At 41.7% G+C, this 16,224-nt stretch overlaps 1 protein-coding gene across 2 annotated transcripts; it reads right to left on the minus strand.

Annotated features, from left to right (window-relative positions):
• Positions 1-37: 37 nt before the first annotated feature.
• On the minus strand, positions 38-11,064 carry LOC110492139 (sodium-coupled neutral amino acid transporter 5). Of its 2 annotated transcripts, none has more exons than XM_021566184.3 (17): positions 10,797-11,064; positions 7,843-7,960; positions 6,057-6,197; positions 5,781-5,865; positions 5,491-5,606; positions 4,400-4,473; positions 4,116-4,208; positions 3,876-3,957; positions 3,655-3,737; positions 3,445-3,503; positions 3,071-3,229; positions 2,834-2,913; positions 2,611-2,711; positions 2,281-2,405; positions 1,801-1,945; positions 1,456-1,559; positions 38-1,328 (listed from the first exon to the last, which is right to left on the minus strand). In XM_021566184.3, the coding sequence occupies exons 3-17, from the start codon at positions 6,143-6,145 to the stop codon at positions 1,224-1,226; spliced, it is 1,500 nt and encodes a 499-aa protein (XP_021421859.1). In that variant the 5' UTR covers positions 6,146-6,197; positions 7,843-7,960; positions 10,797-11,064; the 3' UTR covers positions 38-1,223. The 2 variants fall into 2 exon arrangements, with proteins under 2 accessions (XP_021421859.1, XP_021421860.1); XM_021566185.3 differs by having other exon boundaries at positions 7,871-7,960; positions 10,797-11,044.
• Positions 11,065-16,224: the final 5,160 nt, after the last annotated feature.

Genomic DNA, 16,224 nt, shown 5'->3' on the forward strand with positions numbered 1-16,224 from the left:
CATATGTCATAAAAGAGAACAAACCATATTCAAAACATTTCATTACATGAAACTTTATTGGCCGAATAACTCCATTTTTAAAATACCAAATAAAGACAGTCTCCAAGCTCTCTTAAAAAGTTAAATTGATCAACATCTTTATACAGGCCTCCCCTATTCGGAATTTCTCCGACTTACTCAGAAAAGCCAAGTCCAACGGTAGCAGATGACATCATACTACTTCTGCTCTCTGACTGATTAGCGACACGGAGGTCAGTATTGAGTGGACATTTGTTTGTACGATCACACCAACAGCCCTCTCTGCCCCTAATCATTTGCATTCCATGACTACATTTCATTTATTTTTTTTTGGTATGTACCACATGACAGATAAAAAAAACAAAACAATATAAAAGTTTGAAATATCCATTTAAAGTTGCTGGATATAATATAAAGTTCACATAAATGTTTTTAAACCAATCAGTCATGAGGAATTGGGAGGGTCATCCCTTCCGTCATTATCACGGCTGATAGCTGCACTTATAGGAAAATGTCTGACTGTGTTATGCTAACATGAGCTTGGTACCATGGAAAAAAAACTAACAGGAATGATCAAACCTTAGGATACTCTATAGAGTCAATACACCTAGCAATATGTATGGGCATTGGGCAAAAACACTGTACAAATTCTGGATTTGATTAAAAATAACACATATTCCTTGATTTATAAATGACAATCACAGAGAAAATTACGTAACATACTGTACAATCTTGTTTGAAAATAAAAAACTTCCCATAAAGAGAAAAATAATAATAGATCCATTTCATTTCTTTATGTGTAAAAAATATCTCATTGAAAATTCAAGGGAGGTAGATAAGGAGGGTAAATGATGAAGCCATTCATTGGTATACTTCGAACATATGCTATCATTACCCTCAGAACCTGTTGTCTCTGCGACAACTTTATTAGTGCCTCAAAACAACATACTGAAAGCAAACCACAATGTTTGTCACCTCAGAGCTGCTGCTTTTGAGTTGCTGGTTCTGTTTCCCACCCCGAACAAGACCTACCACCACATAATGCCATCTTGTGGGGGAATTGTAATGATATATTCTTTTCCATGTCCAGCCAAGGCCCTCTCATTTGGCTATGGTTAAATAATGTGCACGTCGTGGGGGAATTTGATGTTTGGGATAGATTTGGTTGGCATTTTGCTGGTATTACTGTTTATTATGGTCTGTTGCTAGTGCCCGCCTCCACTCCGAGACTCTCCAGACACCCAGTCAAGGATGATGAATGACGTACTCATCACCATGAAGACGAAGCCTAACGCTGCAAAACAGGCGGCCTGCAGAGAGAGAGCGAGGCAAAAAGAGAGGGATGTGAGCAAATTCTCAGACATTGATTAAGAAGCTTGACTGTACTATTTACTGCTACATCGCTAAACAAGACGAGACAACAGATTGAGGTTTTACCATAATCTTTGGTATGGATTTTAAAGGCTCTGTTTCTTCAGGAACAATCCTGATGTAGAAGATTCCCGGGAGGATGAAGATCAGGCTGGGTGCAGAGGTCGCTCCTAGGGTGGGAAGGGGGAAGAGGTGGAGGAACGGATAGAGGTAGGAATGCAGGGGTGAAGAGGAGGAGGTAGGGGAGTGGTCGAATGTTAACATTTTCAATAGGAACAAAACTACGAGAGGCCATTAAAGTAGTACTCATTTTAGTTTATACTTTGGATAACAATAGTCTGTGAATCTTAACTAGGTTTCCACTGAAACCACAACCAGTCATTTTACATGTGTCCGTCTCGGCACACTTACCAATGACGCCGAAGATGTCTCGAATGGTGGGCACGAAGATGACCAATAGGTTGACGATGACGAGGAGACACACGGCGATGGAGATGTGGTGAGCCCAGTGGAAGGGCTTCTCTGGGAACAGCAGCTGCAGCAGGGCCCTGCGGATCTGCAGAGGGGGACGGACGGAAGGACGGGGGACAGAGAGGTGTCACCAGGCCTGCATCACAAACCATGGCTGTGTCCATTTGTGACACAGACTATGTCTCGGGAGAAGCAGGTCAAATACGTTCCTGAAACCTGTTAGCCAATTAGCGACCTAGCAGGGGGGGTTTTGCGGGATCAAGAGCTTAATTATCCTCATACTGCAGTAACTTCAGTGCTTATACTGGAATAAATAGGAATTAAAGTAACATTACTGGGCCCTTCTAGCCAATATGAGAATACATAAACACAAGCCAGCATTGACACTGTTCAGGGCTACAAGGTAGATTTGACTCTCACCGGAAAGAGTACCACAGGAACAGTAAGGGTAACGGCAACCAGGACAGCCATACGCACACACAGGATCAGTGTGTCCAATGGGTCCACTTTAATGTATGTATGAAGGAGCTCGGAATCTACTCCACCTAAAACACAGAGAAACCGAGAATGGTAATTCTACTTCCAGACACAGATGCCTTAAAAAGGTCTTAAACACGAAGAGAAGTTCATTTACCAGTGCTCCAATTCCTGACTTCTCAAAATGGTAGCAACACGGTAACAAGATGAGTGAACAGTCTGAACATAAATAAGTACTTCAAAATTCTCATTGCCTCAGGAGCAGTGTCTTACCAAAGAAGGTGAGGTAACCGAAGATGGCGGTCAGCCCGTACATGACGAACATGGCCAGAATGGAGATGTTGGCAACCGTCTGCATGCGTTTCTTGGTGGCGCTAAGGTCAAAGTGCACAGACAGAGATCGATTAGTAGCTGAATTTGGCAGTAACTGTATGTGTGTGAACCACGTGGATATGTGTTGCATCTCTAATCGGAACTGTGTCAAGTCATGACTTACTCTCGTAACTCTGTGTAGATGGGAAGCACCTCAGGATGGCAGACAAAAGCGAAGGCCAGGATGGGGATGGTATATGCTGTCTGAAAACAAAACAGACCATGAATTAAATGGTTCAAAACTACAAACAGAACTTGCAGCTCATTGGAGTATAATAAACACATATTGCCACAACAAGTCCTTAACTCCATACTGTATACCGTTATCTCATTTCATGTGAAACTAGTTTTCCTCTCTGACCTTCATGTTGATGGTGAAGGACTGTGCTTCACAGAAGTCCACATCAGAGGAGACAAATGAGTGGTTATCATGACTCTCCCCCAGGACGGACACTAAGTGGTTATCTTGACTGGTTATCTTCTCCAGTGGACACGGGATGTTGAACTTCTTATAGATCACCTAGTGGGAGGGACCAACTGACTGTTTAGTCAAGCACTGACGTACTGACTAGCCTGGTCCCGGGTCTGTTTGTGCTTGTATAGCCAACTTGTGTGGTCGTTGACCATTACAACCATGGGAGTTGGCGAGACAGCACAAACAGATCTGGGACCAGGCTATGTATTGCTCAGTTGGTTGGGAGATTGGTTAGAAGGTTGATGGCAAAGAAGACTCACGGAGATGAGGAAGAAAACCATACAGGAGAGAGAGAAGCCACTGGTGTAACCAAGGTAACCTGTGAAGTAATGACAAGGATACGGCGTGTTCAATAGAGCCATGTCACTCTGTCCACGTGTCCTTTCTCAGTACTAGCATGTTACAAGAAGCACCAAATATGAAAAAACAGAGAGCAACAAAAAAAAAACAGAGTGACCGAGGAAACATACCAAGATGTCGCATGAGTGAGAGTGGAAAGACGATGATGACGCTTACGATGATGATCAGGTACTTCCCATCCAAGTACCACTCTCTGACCGACAGCAGGGACATTAGACAACAAAGAACAGACCAACTGTCATGTCAATCCATCAAACAACACTTTAAAAGGCCCTGTTTTACAGCCGACGTGATGAAATAACAGTAACAACTGCCCTCTAGAGACACTTACCCAGTATTGTCCTTCAGGCCCAGAAAGGCCTGCATGACCAACGGGAGCTCAGACTTCACAATGAAGAGGTAGCTGGACATCGCTACGGGAAACAGGAAACAACAACGCGTTTACACACAACGCTATGACGGAAGCATTTTCAACGACACTTGTACTTGCACTTAAGCGGGGAACATTCACGAGGCTTACATATGATAACATAAGCCAACCATGGCTTGGCGGTCACATCATATACGGTACCTCCAATGTTGTGCATGGTGATGATGGAGCCAGCCAACACTTTGCCTGGTTGTCCAAAAGCACGGTGCCCTAGCTGCTCATAGGCTCGGATGCCTGAAAGAACACACACACACACACAGGCGTGTTAATATTGTCTCTGTGGTTGTTGCTTTCAGGCGAACCATAACATCCTGTCAGCCACGTACTCTAGTTCCTTGGACATCTTAAGTAATGGTAGGCTATACTACAAACGTTCTTGGTTTCAATAAAGAGATAGGCATCTTGGTGAAATAACAGCATCTTACCTACAACTCCTGCACTTCTCAGGAGGAGGTGGATGGAATAGGCAGACAAAATGGCGATGCATAGCAACAGGATACTGAAACAAAAACACACATTAATCATAACGCTGATCTCGTAACAGGACAACGCTCTGTAATTAGTCTAACTAGCTAAATCAACATATCAGTACTACATTTGGCACAGCCTCATCAATGCCTCAGTAGTCTCACGGTTCCAGACAGCTTAACGGCCGGAGTTAAGGCTAATGACTCAGTAAATCTGTCGCTGACACAATTTCTCTGGCCGCTACAGTACACCTAGGCCATGTGAATGGCCATCACAAGTGTGACTTGTTTGTGACGCAGCTCCCTGGCCTGCCAGTCCACCCCTTCCCAATGGACACACAGGACTGATCCAGGCAGACCTGCCTTTGATCTGATCACTACAAGCTATTTATAACCCCAAATCTGATTTAGGAGAGCAGTGTGTGTATGAGCACAAATATACACACACTGATAGGCCAGCCCACATACTCAGACACGGGAAGCGACTGCGAACACACACAAACGGTGACACGGCCGTACGACACAGATCAGGCTAAACCGTATCCTTCGATCACACCTTGTGTGTGCATCCTTGGCTCCGCCCGTCTAAAAAGCATGTGACTAGTAGAGGGGGGGGGGGCGTTTATGTCATTAAGTGAACATGTTATACAGTCAACAGACTTCTCAATAATGTACACACACACACACATAGCCAGAATGTCACACCCATAATAGCCCTACTGTTTTCTTGTAAAACAAACAAATGTTTCCCGTGATGGATCTGCTGGCGAGCACTGGGTCTGGTATGGCCTGGATAGTGTATTTATCATAGTGTCATCACAACCAGTGTCATTCTTTAACCCTATTGGGTATATAGCCTGGACACACACACACTCGCGCACACACACTCGCGCACACACGCACACACACACACGCACCTTTCAGCTCAGATCTGTCTGATCTGAGGTCATGGTAGGGCTGCATGTGACGTCAAGCCTTAAGTAACCACAGTGATATTGCCAAAGAAGGAGGACTAGCGCGGCCTGTGTTGTGTTGGCTTGGTAACTTACAGGAAGAGGACGATTCCGGTGTTTGACATGGCGTATGCTAGTCCCAGAATTCCACTGCCCATGATGGCATTGCTGAGATTAAAGATGGACATTCCAAATGACGTCTTCCCCTCAAACTATGGTCCGGAAAGAAAGGAAAGAATTACACATACAGAATGGGTTGGAGAACATCTAGTTTTAGTTTACATTTGCTCTTATACCTGTGTAGTAACAATGTAATTACACTAGTAACAAGAGACTGATTTCTCATGCGTACACATTTGACCTTTGAACTAAGGCTGAGCACTCACATCAGTGAACTGAGGTGCCTTTATTCCTGGGCTCTTCCCTGGCAGGAACTCATCTCGCTCTGCCATGAACTCCAGCCCGTCAAACCTAGAGAGAAAATAAACACATTTAGAAACAAGAAAGCCGTGGTACCACTGTGACACAACTCGCGTATACAAAGATCAACGGGTAGCAAAATCACATATTCATTACCTGTCCGTTAGCATTGCTGTGAGTAACGAAATGCAGACAGGTAGCCTGTTGATGTGTTAGGGTTTGTGGTGGAGCAAGAGACTCACCCATCTTCTAAATTGAGCTTATCTGGACCAAGGTCCCTGCTATGTTGCCCGTTCATCTTTTGGAGCTCCAAACCTCTCCCAACATCCATGGCTGTGCTGGGGATGAAGATCCTGTGGACGAAGCCAAGTCTCAAATGCAACCTATGGAAATAAAGAGCACAGAGTTTAAGTTTAAATTCGGTCTCAGATTGTTCTCCGGTAATATTGGAAGGGGGTCCTAAAGACATTACTCTGATGCTGATGATTACACATGGTGCCATCAACCACTAGACTAATTCTAATAAAGGTCATGTTAAACACCATGGGTTCTTTAAAAGTTAAATAAGATAGGACTATACTTTGTTGAACATACTCCTGAAGGATAACTGTCTGACAGTCTATATTTGGCTCTTAGAATATACAAGACGTTTGATGGGTTGTCCAGACGGAAAGTCTGTTGTGGAAAGCATGGTACTGGTGTAATGCGATGACTATAACAGCTGACCTCAGGACAGACCTAATGACACGAATAAAGTCACGATGACACTGGAGTTAGCCTAAACTCTCCTGACTATGGATGCAGTCACTAGGCTTGACATGACTAGGTAGAGGAAAGGCCACTGGGTTCGGAGAGAAACGCTGGACGGAGAACACAACGCACAATAAAAAATACTTGAAAAAGGGGCTAAACATGATTTGTGTTATTGATTTTAGCGCAATCTGTATAACCTTAGGTTCTCCTCTATAATACAGCATTGTCCTCTGTGTGACCTTAAGATACTGTTTTTTATCCAGAAGTGTAATCAAGGCTGCATGAAGGGCTACTCTCAGAGTGTTGACCTACAGCAGGACTACCAAACACATGGTCTTAATTAACCAATGCGGGTCCACAATATTTAAAACCCATTGCCAGGATAAAGGGAAATACTGTTGAAGTACGGAGGGAGGGGGGTTGTAGCTATTGAAGCTATTTGAATCTTTTGCGCCAGGAAAGGCTTTAAATAACAAATGTTGTCTACGGACTAAATGTTGTGCTAATCTTCTATGGGCAACACAAAGCAAACATGGAGAGTAGTTTCTGTGTTCCCAGTTCACATTCCCTAGTCTCAGTGCCACTGTGTCATGGGTCCGCTAGGCTGCATCCCAAACAGGACCCTATTCCCTATAGTGCACTATACTTGACCAGGTCCCATATGGCTCTGGTAAAAGTAGTGCACAATGTAGGGAGTAGGGTGCTGTTATTAATGAGCTATACAACACTCTTTTGAAAAGTCAACAGTGAGTTTACTAAGGGTCATAAACAGTGTGCTTTACATTGTTTTGTGAATGAGAATAACTAGATAGAACTGGGTTGCTACCAGTTGGTTTGCTACCAGTTCTGTTTAGAGGAGTTTTGGTCAGGAAAGACAGCATGCCACCACCCTTCGTTGGGTTGAAATCACCCAAGGACTATAAAACAACCACATATGAAACAAAGTTGCTTTAACTTACATAGCTCATAACCTATTCCTCTAAATAGCTATTGCAAAAAATATGACCATACATATATTCTAAGTGAAACATTGATAAAATAGTGGCTGATACTACCAGTTTTACCTAAACCTTTAAGTCAACTTTTAGACCTGAGTAGAACTGACCATCCGTGTGTCATGAGCCTCCCAGTCCACCACATTAGCAGCGCTGTGCTTCAGACTCCCACCACATGGCCCTTGTCTGATGCAAAACTGCCTCTATTGACAGTTGCCCTTCCATTGTTTCAACAGCTCACACACTATTACAACACACTACAACTCACACAGCTACTTACCAAGATAGTGGAGGGGAACTTCTGTTACCTTTGGGATGGATATCTTTTTGGAATCCACCACTGTCTGTGTTGTTGATATCCACTGAGGACTTTTTCCCCCTCTCTAAAGCTCCTTTGGCTGAGGAAGGGAGACAGAGAGAGCTTAGGACATGCTTGAGAGAGAGAGAGGGAGAGAGAGAGAGAGAGAGAGAGAGAGAGAGAGAGAGAGAGGAGTCTGATAACACACCTCCCCTCTTTAACCCTTTATTAAACCTGTCGGTCAAATAATGTTGAGTTACAGTCTGGTTGTGAATGGAATCTAGTGGTAGCTACACGTCTACATTCAAGAGATCCTGTTTAACTTGATGGGCGTGATCAAAACATTCTGTCCCAAACTATGAAACAGCGTGGAAGCTAACAGTACAGTACAATAATGGGTTGCCATCTCTCTATCTCCATAGTAAGACCATCAGAATTAGTAGTTAGGGGTGGCTATTTAACATTGCCGTTGAGGTATTCGGGGTAGACGGGATCAGCGAGAGAGTTGCATCCTGCTCGATTCAAGGCCACAGCGCCTTAATTAGCTTAGGAGGTAAGTGAAAGCACTTAGGTTACCTGCATTGTGCTTCTGCTTTAAGACTGTAAACATTCCAAACGCTAAAAATTTATCATGTGCCTGAACACAGATGGACAGCAGTTAGGTCAGCATAGACAGAGACAGGCAGCGTTGCACAGAATACATAGGAAATTGTCAAACAATCATTGGGTTCTGCTTGGGAGAATTCCAACTCTCATTGAGCTTGATGTTTACACTCAGAAACATGTGTAGTAAAAGACATACAAAATGTTGGCCACTAGTTGTTCAAAATGGGTTTGATCACGTCTATTTTCTGGTTGGTTAATAAAGTTCAAACTAAGTCAGTTAGATACAGTGCATTCAGAAAGTATTCAGACCCCTTGACATTTTGTTACGTCACAGCCTTATTCTAAAATGAATTAAATTGTTGTTTTTCCTCATCAATCTACACACAATACCCCATAATGACAAAGAAAAAACAGTTTAAAAAAAATATATTTTAGCAAATGTATAAAAAACTAAAACTGAAATATCACATTTACATAAGTATTCAGACACTTGACTCAGTACTTTGTTGAAGCACCTTTGGCAGCGATTACAGCCTCGAGTCTTCTTGGGTATGACGCTACAAGCTTGGCACACCTGTATTTGGGAAGTTTCTCCCATTCTTCTCTGCAGATCCTCTCAAGCTCTGTCAGGTTGGATGGGGAGCATCGCTGCACAGCTATTTTCAGGTCTCTCAAGAGATGTTTGATCAGTTTCAAGCCCGAGCTCTAGCTGGGCCACTAAAGGACATTAGAGACTTGTCCCGATGCCACTTCTGCATTGTCTTGGCTGTGTGCTTAGGGGTTTTGTTGTGTTGGAAGGTGAACCTTCGACCCAGTCTGAGGTCATTCAGAGTGACCATCAGGTTCTTGGTCACCTCCCTGACCAAGGGCCTTCCCCCCGATTGCTTAGTTTGGGCGGGCGGACAGCTCTAGGAAGAGTCTTGGTGGTTCCAAACTTCTTCCATTTAAGAAGGATGGAGGCTACTGTGTTCTTGGGGACCTTCAACGCTGCAGAAATGTTTTGCCACACTTCCCAGACTTGTGCCTCGACACAATCCTGTCTCAGAGCTCGAAGGACAATTCTTTTGACCTCATAGTTTGGTTTTTGCTCTGACAGGCATTGTCAACTGTGGGACCTTATATAGACAGATGTGTGCCTTTCCAAATCATGTCCAATCAATTGAATTTACCACAGGTGGACTCCAATCCAGTTGTAGAAACATCTCAAGGATGATCAATGGAAACAGGATGCACCTGAGCCTTTCGAGTCTCATAGCAAACTACTTATGTAAATAAGGTATTTCTATTTTTAATAGATTTGCAAGAATTTCTAAAAACCTGTTTTCTTGCTTTGTCATTATGGGGTATTGTGTTCAGATTGAAGAGGATTTTTCATTTATTTAATCCATTTTAGAATATGGCTGTAAAGTAACAAAATGTGTAAAAAGTCAAGGGTTCTTAAAACTTTCCGAATGCAGTGTATGAGTTCGGGAATGCACCCCCCCAACCAACATCTACATTTACTTGATCTACCATGACACAAAGGAAGGTCACAGCTACCGCAAACACAGAAAGATGACGTTTCCATTGACTGAAACGTCAGTACATTATTTCCTTGTAGTATTTGAAAATTGTAAATTATCCTTCTGAAATTTGACTGATGTCACCACTGTATTTCTTAATTTTACTGCAGTGTGCTAAATTAGGGTCACACAGAGTGTTTCTTGGTAGTCTTAAACAAATCTACTTTGAAACAAAAGTATACAACCACACACACATGGTTATGGGCTTAAAAAAAGAAGACACGTGTACCATGTGAGATATAAAATGTTTTCAATTTTGAGTTTGCATCCCAATAATACACTTCATATACATCACAGGAGACTGAAATATAACAGAACCGTTTGACGAAAAGAAAACACCGGACTTTCGGCGGGTTGTTTGAAATAATGTTTATTAATTATGAAATTATGATAAATATTAATAACATTCCACCCATGAGGGCAACTAAAGTGGCGATTTGGTCATTCAATTAAAACTGCATTTTGGTTAACACGCCATGAAGATGAATGACTCTTACTTCAATTAAATGATGCATGATTTCTCCCATTGCATGTTTGAAAGAATGTCATCTCAGTACTTGTAGCCAAATTGAATGTAAAATAAAGAATTACTTAAATGTATCTCAACACTAAGTTTACAGTAGAATGGTCGTCTTACTTTTAACCTTACTTTTAATGTTGTTACTATCGCTACATTCAAAAGCAAAAGTACTGTACGTTTCATGACCCACATGGCAGACAGCGGAATGGTGTCAGATCGTCGACAGCAGGACATGTCCTTGTACTCACCTCTCTACTGGTCTGTAACAGAAAGGTCTCCCTCCGCAAGAGCAGAAAGGTCAGGACCCACCAAGGAAGGATGGCCAATATACTGTAAATGCTTCAGTTGCAGGTAATGCCGTTATCCAATGACGCCGCTAAACCAGGGAGTCCTCTTTGGAACTGCACGAGAAGAGCTAAAGTAGGAGCGAGGGGGGAGAAAATGCGCGGGAGTAGAAGCAGATACTTGCACTTAGCCCCTCCCGGTACCTACACTTGACGTAATCTGTTCCTTAGCACAATCAACAGATCATCACTGCGAGGAGTATGCAATGGGGGAATGTTCACTCAGGAGGCAAAACTATTATCTACAGAAGGTTTTCAAATTCTCTACTACAGGACACTGAAGCTCTGTGCCCACATTGATCTGAGAATAAAGTTGTCGTTAGACATACAAAATAAAAAATGTTCGGCTATCTAACTAAAACTTCCATAGCAAGGCTGAACAAGTTCACTGGAAACTACTGCCATCAATCAGCACTATTTGTGTCGTAAATCATATTGGGGAAATATAAAGAATATGGGGACTCTAATGTTTGCGCAACAGCTTCCTCCGCGCTTGACATGCAAAGCTGAACGACCACAGATGTAAATGTAAACATTCTTAGTAAGCATAGGAAGTATATGAAACCTTAGCATAGCCAACTCCATATTTTATCTCTACAGAATTCGACAATTGTCAAAATACTTGAGTGATTTTGCTATATGACCTTACTTTCGTCCTGATGCCATATAGAGTGACTAAAGGCAGCGCACAATGAATACAGGAGTATTATTCAATTGACAACAGTCTGTTTTCTGATGATAAACACTCATGCTCATTTTGCATTATTGATGAAGAGCAACAGATCACTCTGTGTTGGAGTTTAGCATCCACTGTCATTTGATTACACAACACCAAACGTAAGCTTTGGGATGCTTGCTGTATGGTGAGAAGGCAGCCTCTGAATGTGATCATGTGAAATATGTTACAGAAGTATGAGACAATAGAATGCTGACACTTTAGAAAAACGAGTGTCTTTATTTTACTAATAAATCCATATCGCAGATTGATTACACATATAAACCACTACATGGGGGAAATGTCTGTGTGTTGCTAGACCATAGTCACTATTTTCCTTTATTTATGCACCCAGGAAAAGAAGCTACAGCAAGCCTCAGGATTGGATGCATGGCCCTGAGGGCGGTTACACACAAAGAACTGCCTGACAAAGTTTGGCCCCGCCTTCTTGACTGTGAGGCGTAAACGGGGTTCGCCATGTACCTCACAGGGGGGCGATGGGGACGACCCACGCAGGACTGTCTTCTAGAACCCCCCCCAGTGACACCTTCTTGGAACATGTGGGGTCTACAGTAGGATCTGAAGCCAGGGCCTCCTCTTTCTCCTGGTTCTGACAACTACAACACCCGATGTCACAGGAAGGCCAAAAAGATCATCAAGGACAACAACCACCCGAGCCACTGCCTGTCCACCCCGCTATCATCCAGAAGGCGAGGTCAGTACAGGTGCATCAAAGCTGGGACCGAGAGGCTGAAAAACAGCTTCTATCTCAAGGCCATCAGACTGTTAGACAGCCACCACTAACATTGAGTGGCTGCTGCCAACATACTGACTCAACTCCAGCCACTTTAATAATTACAAACCGGATGTAATAAATGTATCACTAGTCACTTTAAACAATGTCACTTTATATAATGTTTACATACCCTACAGTACTCATCTCATATGTATATACTGTACTGTATACCATCTACTGCATCTTGCCTATGCCGTTCGGCCATCGCTCATCCATATATTTTATATGTACATATTCGTATTAATTCCTTTACACTTGTGTCTATAAGGTAGTTGTTGTGAAAGTGTTAGGTTACTTGTTAGATATTACTACATGTTTGGAACGAGAAGGACAAGCACTTCGCTACACTCGCATTAGCATCTGCTAAACATGTGTATGTGACCAATACAATTTAATTTGATTTGACACTGACCCCTTTCACTTGAACTCCCTGGGGGTTGGCTTGAGGCTTTGGGCCAGCCTTTAGTGTCTTACTCTTTTTGGGACAAATAACTCCTGCTTAACGTCCTCTTCTTTCCAGAGCTTATTCCTGCTCTCAGTGGATTCAGGTACTCTCAGGTCTCCCCAACCTCCTGAGATACTGGTAGTGGGTCCTTGCACCCAACCCAAGTCCCCCTGCATATGGCCTACTCACCTCCCAGCCTCCAAAATGGCTTCAGCCCGATACTGAAGAGGCTTGTAAAACTGCAGTTCGAACAGTTTCCATTCAGGCTTTTCTGGGTCAGCTCGTGGGATAACCATAGCTGTTTCATGTCAGTCTTCACACCTGTGAAAAAGAAAGTGGGCACACACACAGGAAGAAACACTCAGATCACATGAGAAACACATGATGGCTTTTCAGTACACCAACAAGTAAACAATTGAAACTTTCCATTACAATATTTCTTAAAATATAGAAAGTCATGGGACAAATCATATGATAAAATTATTTTTTCTCCCCTGTGCTGTGTGAGAACAGCCCTTCCCTCGTTGTCCAGGACATGCTGCTCCTCACTGGAGAACTCTCCCTGGTCTCCATAGCATTCAACGGTCATCTTGTGGTTGATGGTCAGCAGGCCGGTCAGGCCCTCGTCTGCAGAAAATGGGGTGGCACTGTCTTTGCAGTAAGTATCAACACCTATTTAATAAACCAATTAAGAAGGTACATTTTATGAGTGTGTACAGTGGCAAGAAAAAGTATATGAACCCTTTGGAAATACTTAGATTTCTGCATAAATTGATCATAAAATTTGATCTGATCTTCATCTAGAGCTTGTTCATTTCTATGCCTATGTAGGCTACTGTAGCCTACCATGTTATACAATAAATGTAGAGAATGATATATTTGCATCTGTTGGCCATCAACTAGCCGGTTAATTTCTATGCCTATGCAGGCTACTGTAGCCTACCATTTTATACAATAAATATGTTGAAATGACGGTATCACTGGATTCATTGCAAATCAATTTGTGCCACACTTGTGTTGACTACCTGGAGCTTGCAAACTGATTTAATAAATAGCCTATAACTTCAGTTTGTTGTTGTTGTAGCCTTGTGTTATTATGCAATTATTATTGGGCATGTTTAGCAGTGGTGGAAAAAGTACTAAATTGTCATATTTGAGTTAAAGTAAAGATACCTTAATAGAAAATGACTCAAGTAAAAGTGAAAGTCACCCAGTAAAATACAATTTGAGTATAAGTCTAAAAGTATTTGGTTTTAAATATACTTAAGTATCAAAAGTAAATGGAATTGATAAAATGTACTTAAGTATCAAAAGTAAAAGTATAAACCATTTAAAGTCCTTATATTAAGCACAATTGTCTAGTTTTTGTTGTTGTTGACAGATTAACAGGGGCACACTCCAACACATAATTGCAAACGAAGCATTGTGTTTAGTGAGCCCGCCATATCAGAGGCAGTAGAGATGACCAGGGATGTTCTCTTGATAAGTGTGTGAATTGGACCATTTTCGTGTCGAAATGTAACTAGTACTTTGGGGTGTCTGGGAGGATGTATGGAGTAAAAAAGTATTTTCTTTAGGAATGTAGTAAAGTAAAAGTAAAAGTTGGCAAAAATATAAATAGTATAGTACAGATACCCCAAAAACTACTTAAGTAGTAATGTTAAGTATTTTTTACTTAAGTACTTTACACCACTGACGTTTAGTTAATGAAATTGGAAGTTATCGATTGTGATCATGGTCACAGTTCTGTCGCAATTGCTGATCAGCTGTTGTTAGAGTGCATTAGATTGATATTTTTTTTAATTGTTTTATTTAACCTTTATTTAACTAGGCAAGACAGTTAAGAACAAATTCTTATTTACAATGACGGCCTACGCCGGCCAAACCCGGACGACGCTGGGCCAATTGTGCGCCACTCTATGGGACTCCCAATCACTGCCGGATGTGATGCAGCCTGGATTCGAACCAGGGACTGCAGTGAAGCTCAGTGTTACAAACAGTCAGATTAGGCTACAGGTTAAAACAAATAATTAACACAGGCTGTTGTTGACAAGCATAGGCCTATTCAGTTCATATCCATATTATTAACATTTGATTTAGTTATTTAAATTACAACCCCGTCCTCTGTAGCATATTCCAGCAGGCTATTGTACCACGAAAGCACTTCTTAGCATGAAAATCGCTTCGCTATTCTTGTTGAATGTTAATTTGAACTAAACAAGCTGCTAAATCGTTAAACGTACATCTTGCCTAGGCTATTGTGTGGTCTATCTGAAATTAGATGTAGGCCTATCAGGGGCTATAGGCTACCTGCATCTAGCTAACCAGACTATGGCAAAGTTTAATTACAATCATAAACCCAGATTTTAGTAAGTAGGCTTAGCCTATGTCTATTGAAATGACAAGTCAATCTCCCAAATAGGCCATTTATAATGGTTTGTAGTCTTAACATCTGGCACGTAATAAACATTCGTTTTTTAAAGTTTAATAAAGGAGAATGATCTTTTCTCTTGTAACATATTCAAATTCGGTTATTAGTCACATTAGCTCACAATTATTAATTTGATGGAAAAACGAATTCCTTAATTCGGTTGATACTGTTATGGAAAATTGTTTGTTGGCTAAATGTGGCAACTCCCCTGGCAACTCCCCTAATGAATGATCCCAACCGCTGCTTCAACGACTGAAGCTGAAATAGGAGTTATAACCTTCAATACGAGTTATAAACTTCAACAACAGCAGGTCTCCTTTCACAGACAAAACACAGAATGACAGACACAGTAGATAATGTTAAATTGCCAGAGTTCAAATTGAAGTAGAGAAGTGATGTCACGTGTATTGTACAATCGCACATTTATGATAATAGTTTGTTAGATTATCAAACTAGCCTGAGTGCCAGTCTGTTTTTACTATGCCTGACAACTCCTTATCACTCATTGGCATGCCAAACATGTTTAGCTTGACAATAGCCTTTTTAATTCCAGCTTTGAGACCGTATGTCATTAATGTCCAAAGTGACAATCTTTAATCATGGTTTTACAGCACTCATGACAAACTTTTCACGTTTTTTTACATTTTGCATTACAACATGTGTAATTGAAAATGCAGCCTGCAAAAACGTGCGGATTGGATAACAAGGAACTAAACCGTAAGTACGTATATGCATGGAAGAAAAAAACTTGATACCAAGAAACCCTAAATCTGAAAACGCCCCTAATTGCAGTCTGCAATTATATCCTTCTCGTTATTTTGGACTTTTATTTGACATTTTGAAAATATTTTTGCTCAAAGTAAAACAAAACAACAACAAAAATCTCAAATCGGGTACGGTAGCTATCTAATTCCACCTTCCAAACGTTGTGATCCTCGACGTAGG

The sequence above is a fragment of the Oncorhynchus mykiss genome, chromosome 16 (genome assembly GCF_057628025.1).
Source record: "Oncorhynchus mykiss isolate SJ-2025 chromosome 16, ASM5762802v1, whole genome shotgun sequence".
Classification (NCBI taxonomy): domain Eukaryota; kingdom Metazoa; phylum Chordata; class Actinopteri; order Salmoniformes; family Salmonidae; genus Oncorhynchus; species Oncorhynchus mykiss.

Coding starts and splice junctions, on each gene's coding strand:
- LOC110492139 (XM_021566184.3), bottom strand. CDS start 6,145: ATGGATGTTGGGAGAGGTTTGGAGCTCCAAAAGATGAACGGGCAACAT. Junction 2,406..2,610: donor CGGTTACCTCACCTTCTTTG/GTAAGACACTGC, acceptor TCTGTGTTTTAG/GTGGAGTAGATTCCGAGCTC. Junction 1,946..2,280: donor TTCCTGTGGTACTCTTTCCG/GTGAGAGTCAAA, acceptor CCCCCTCTGCAG/ATCCGCAGGGCCCTGCTGCA.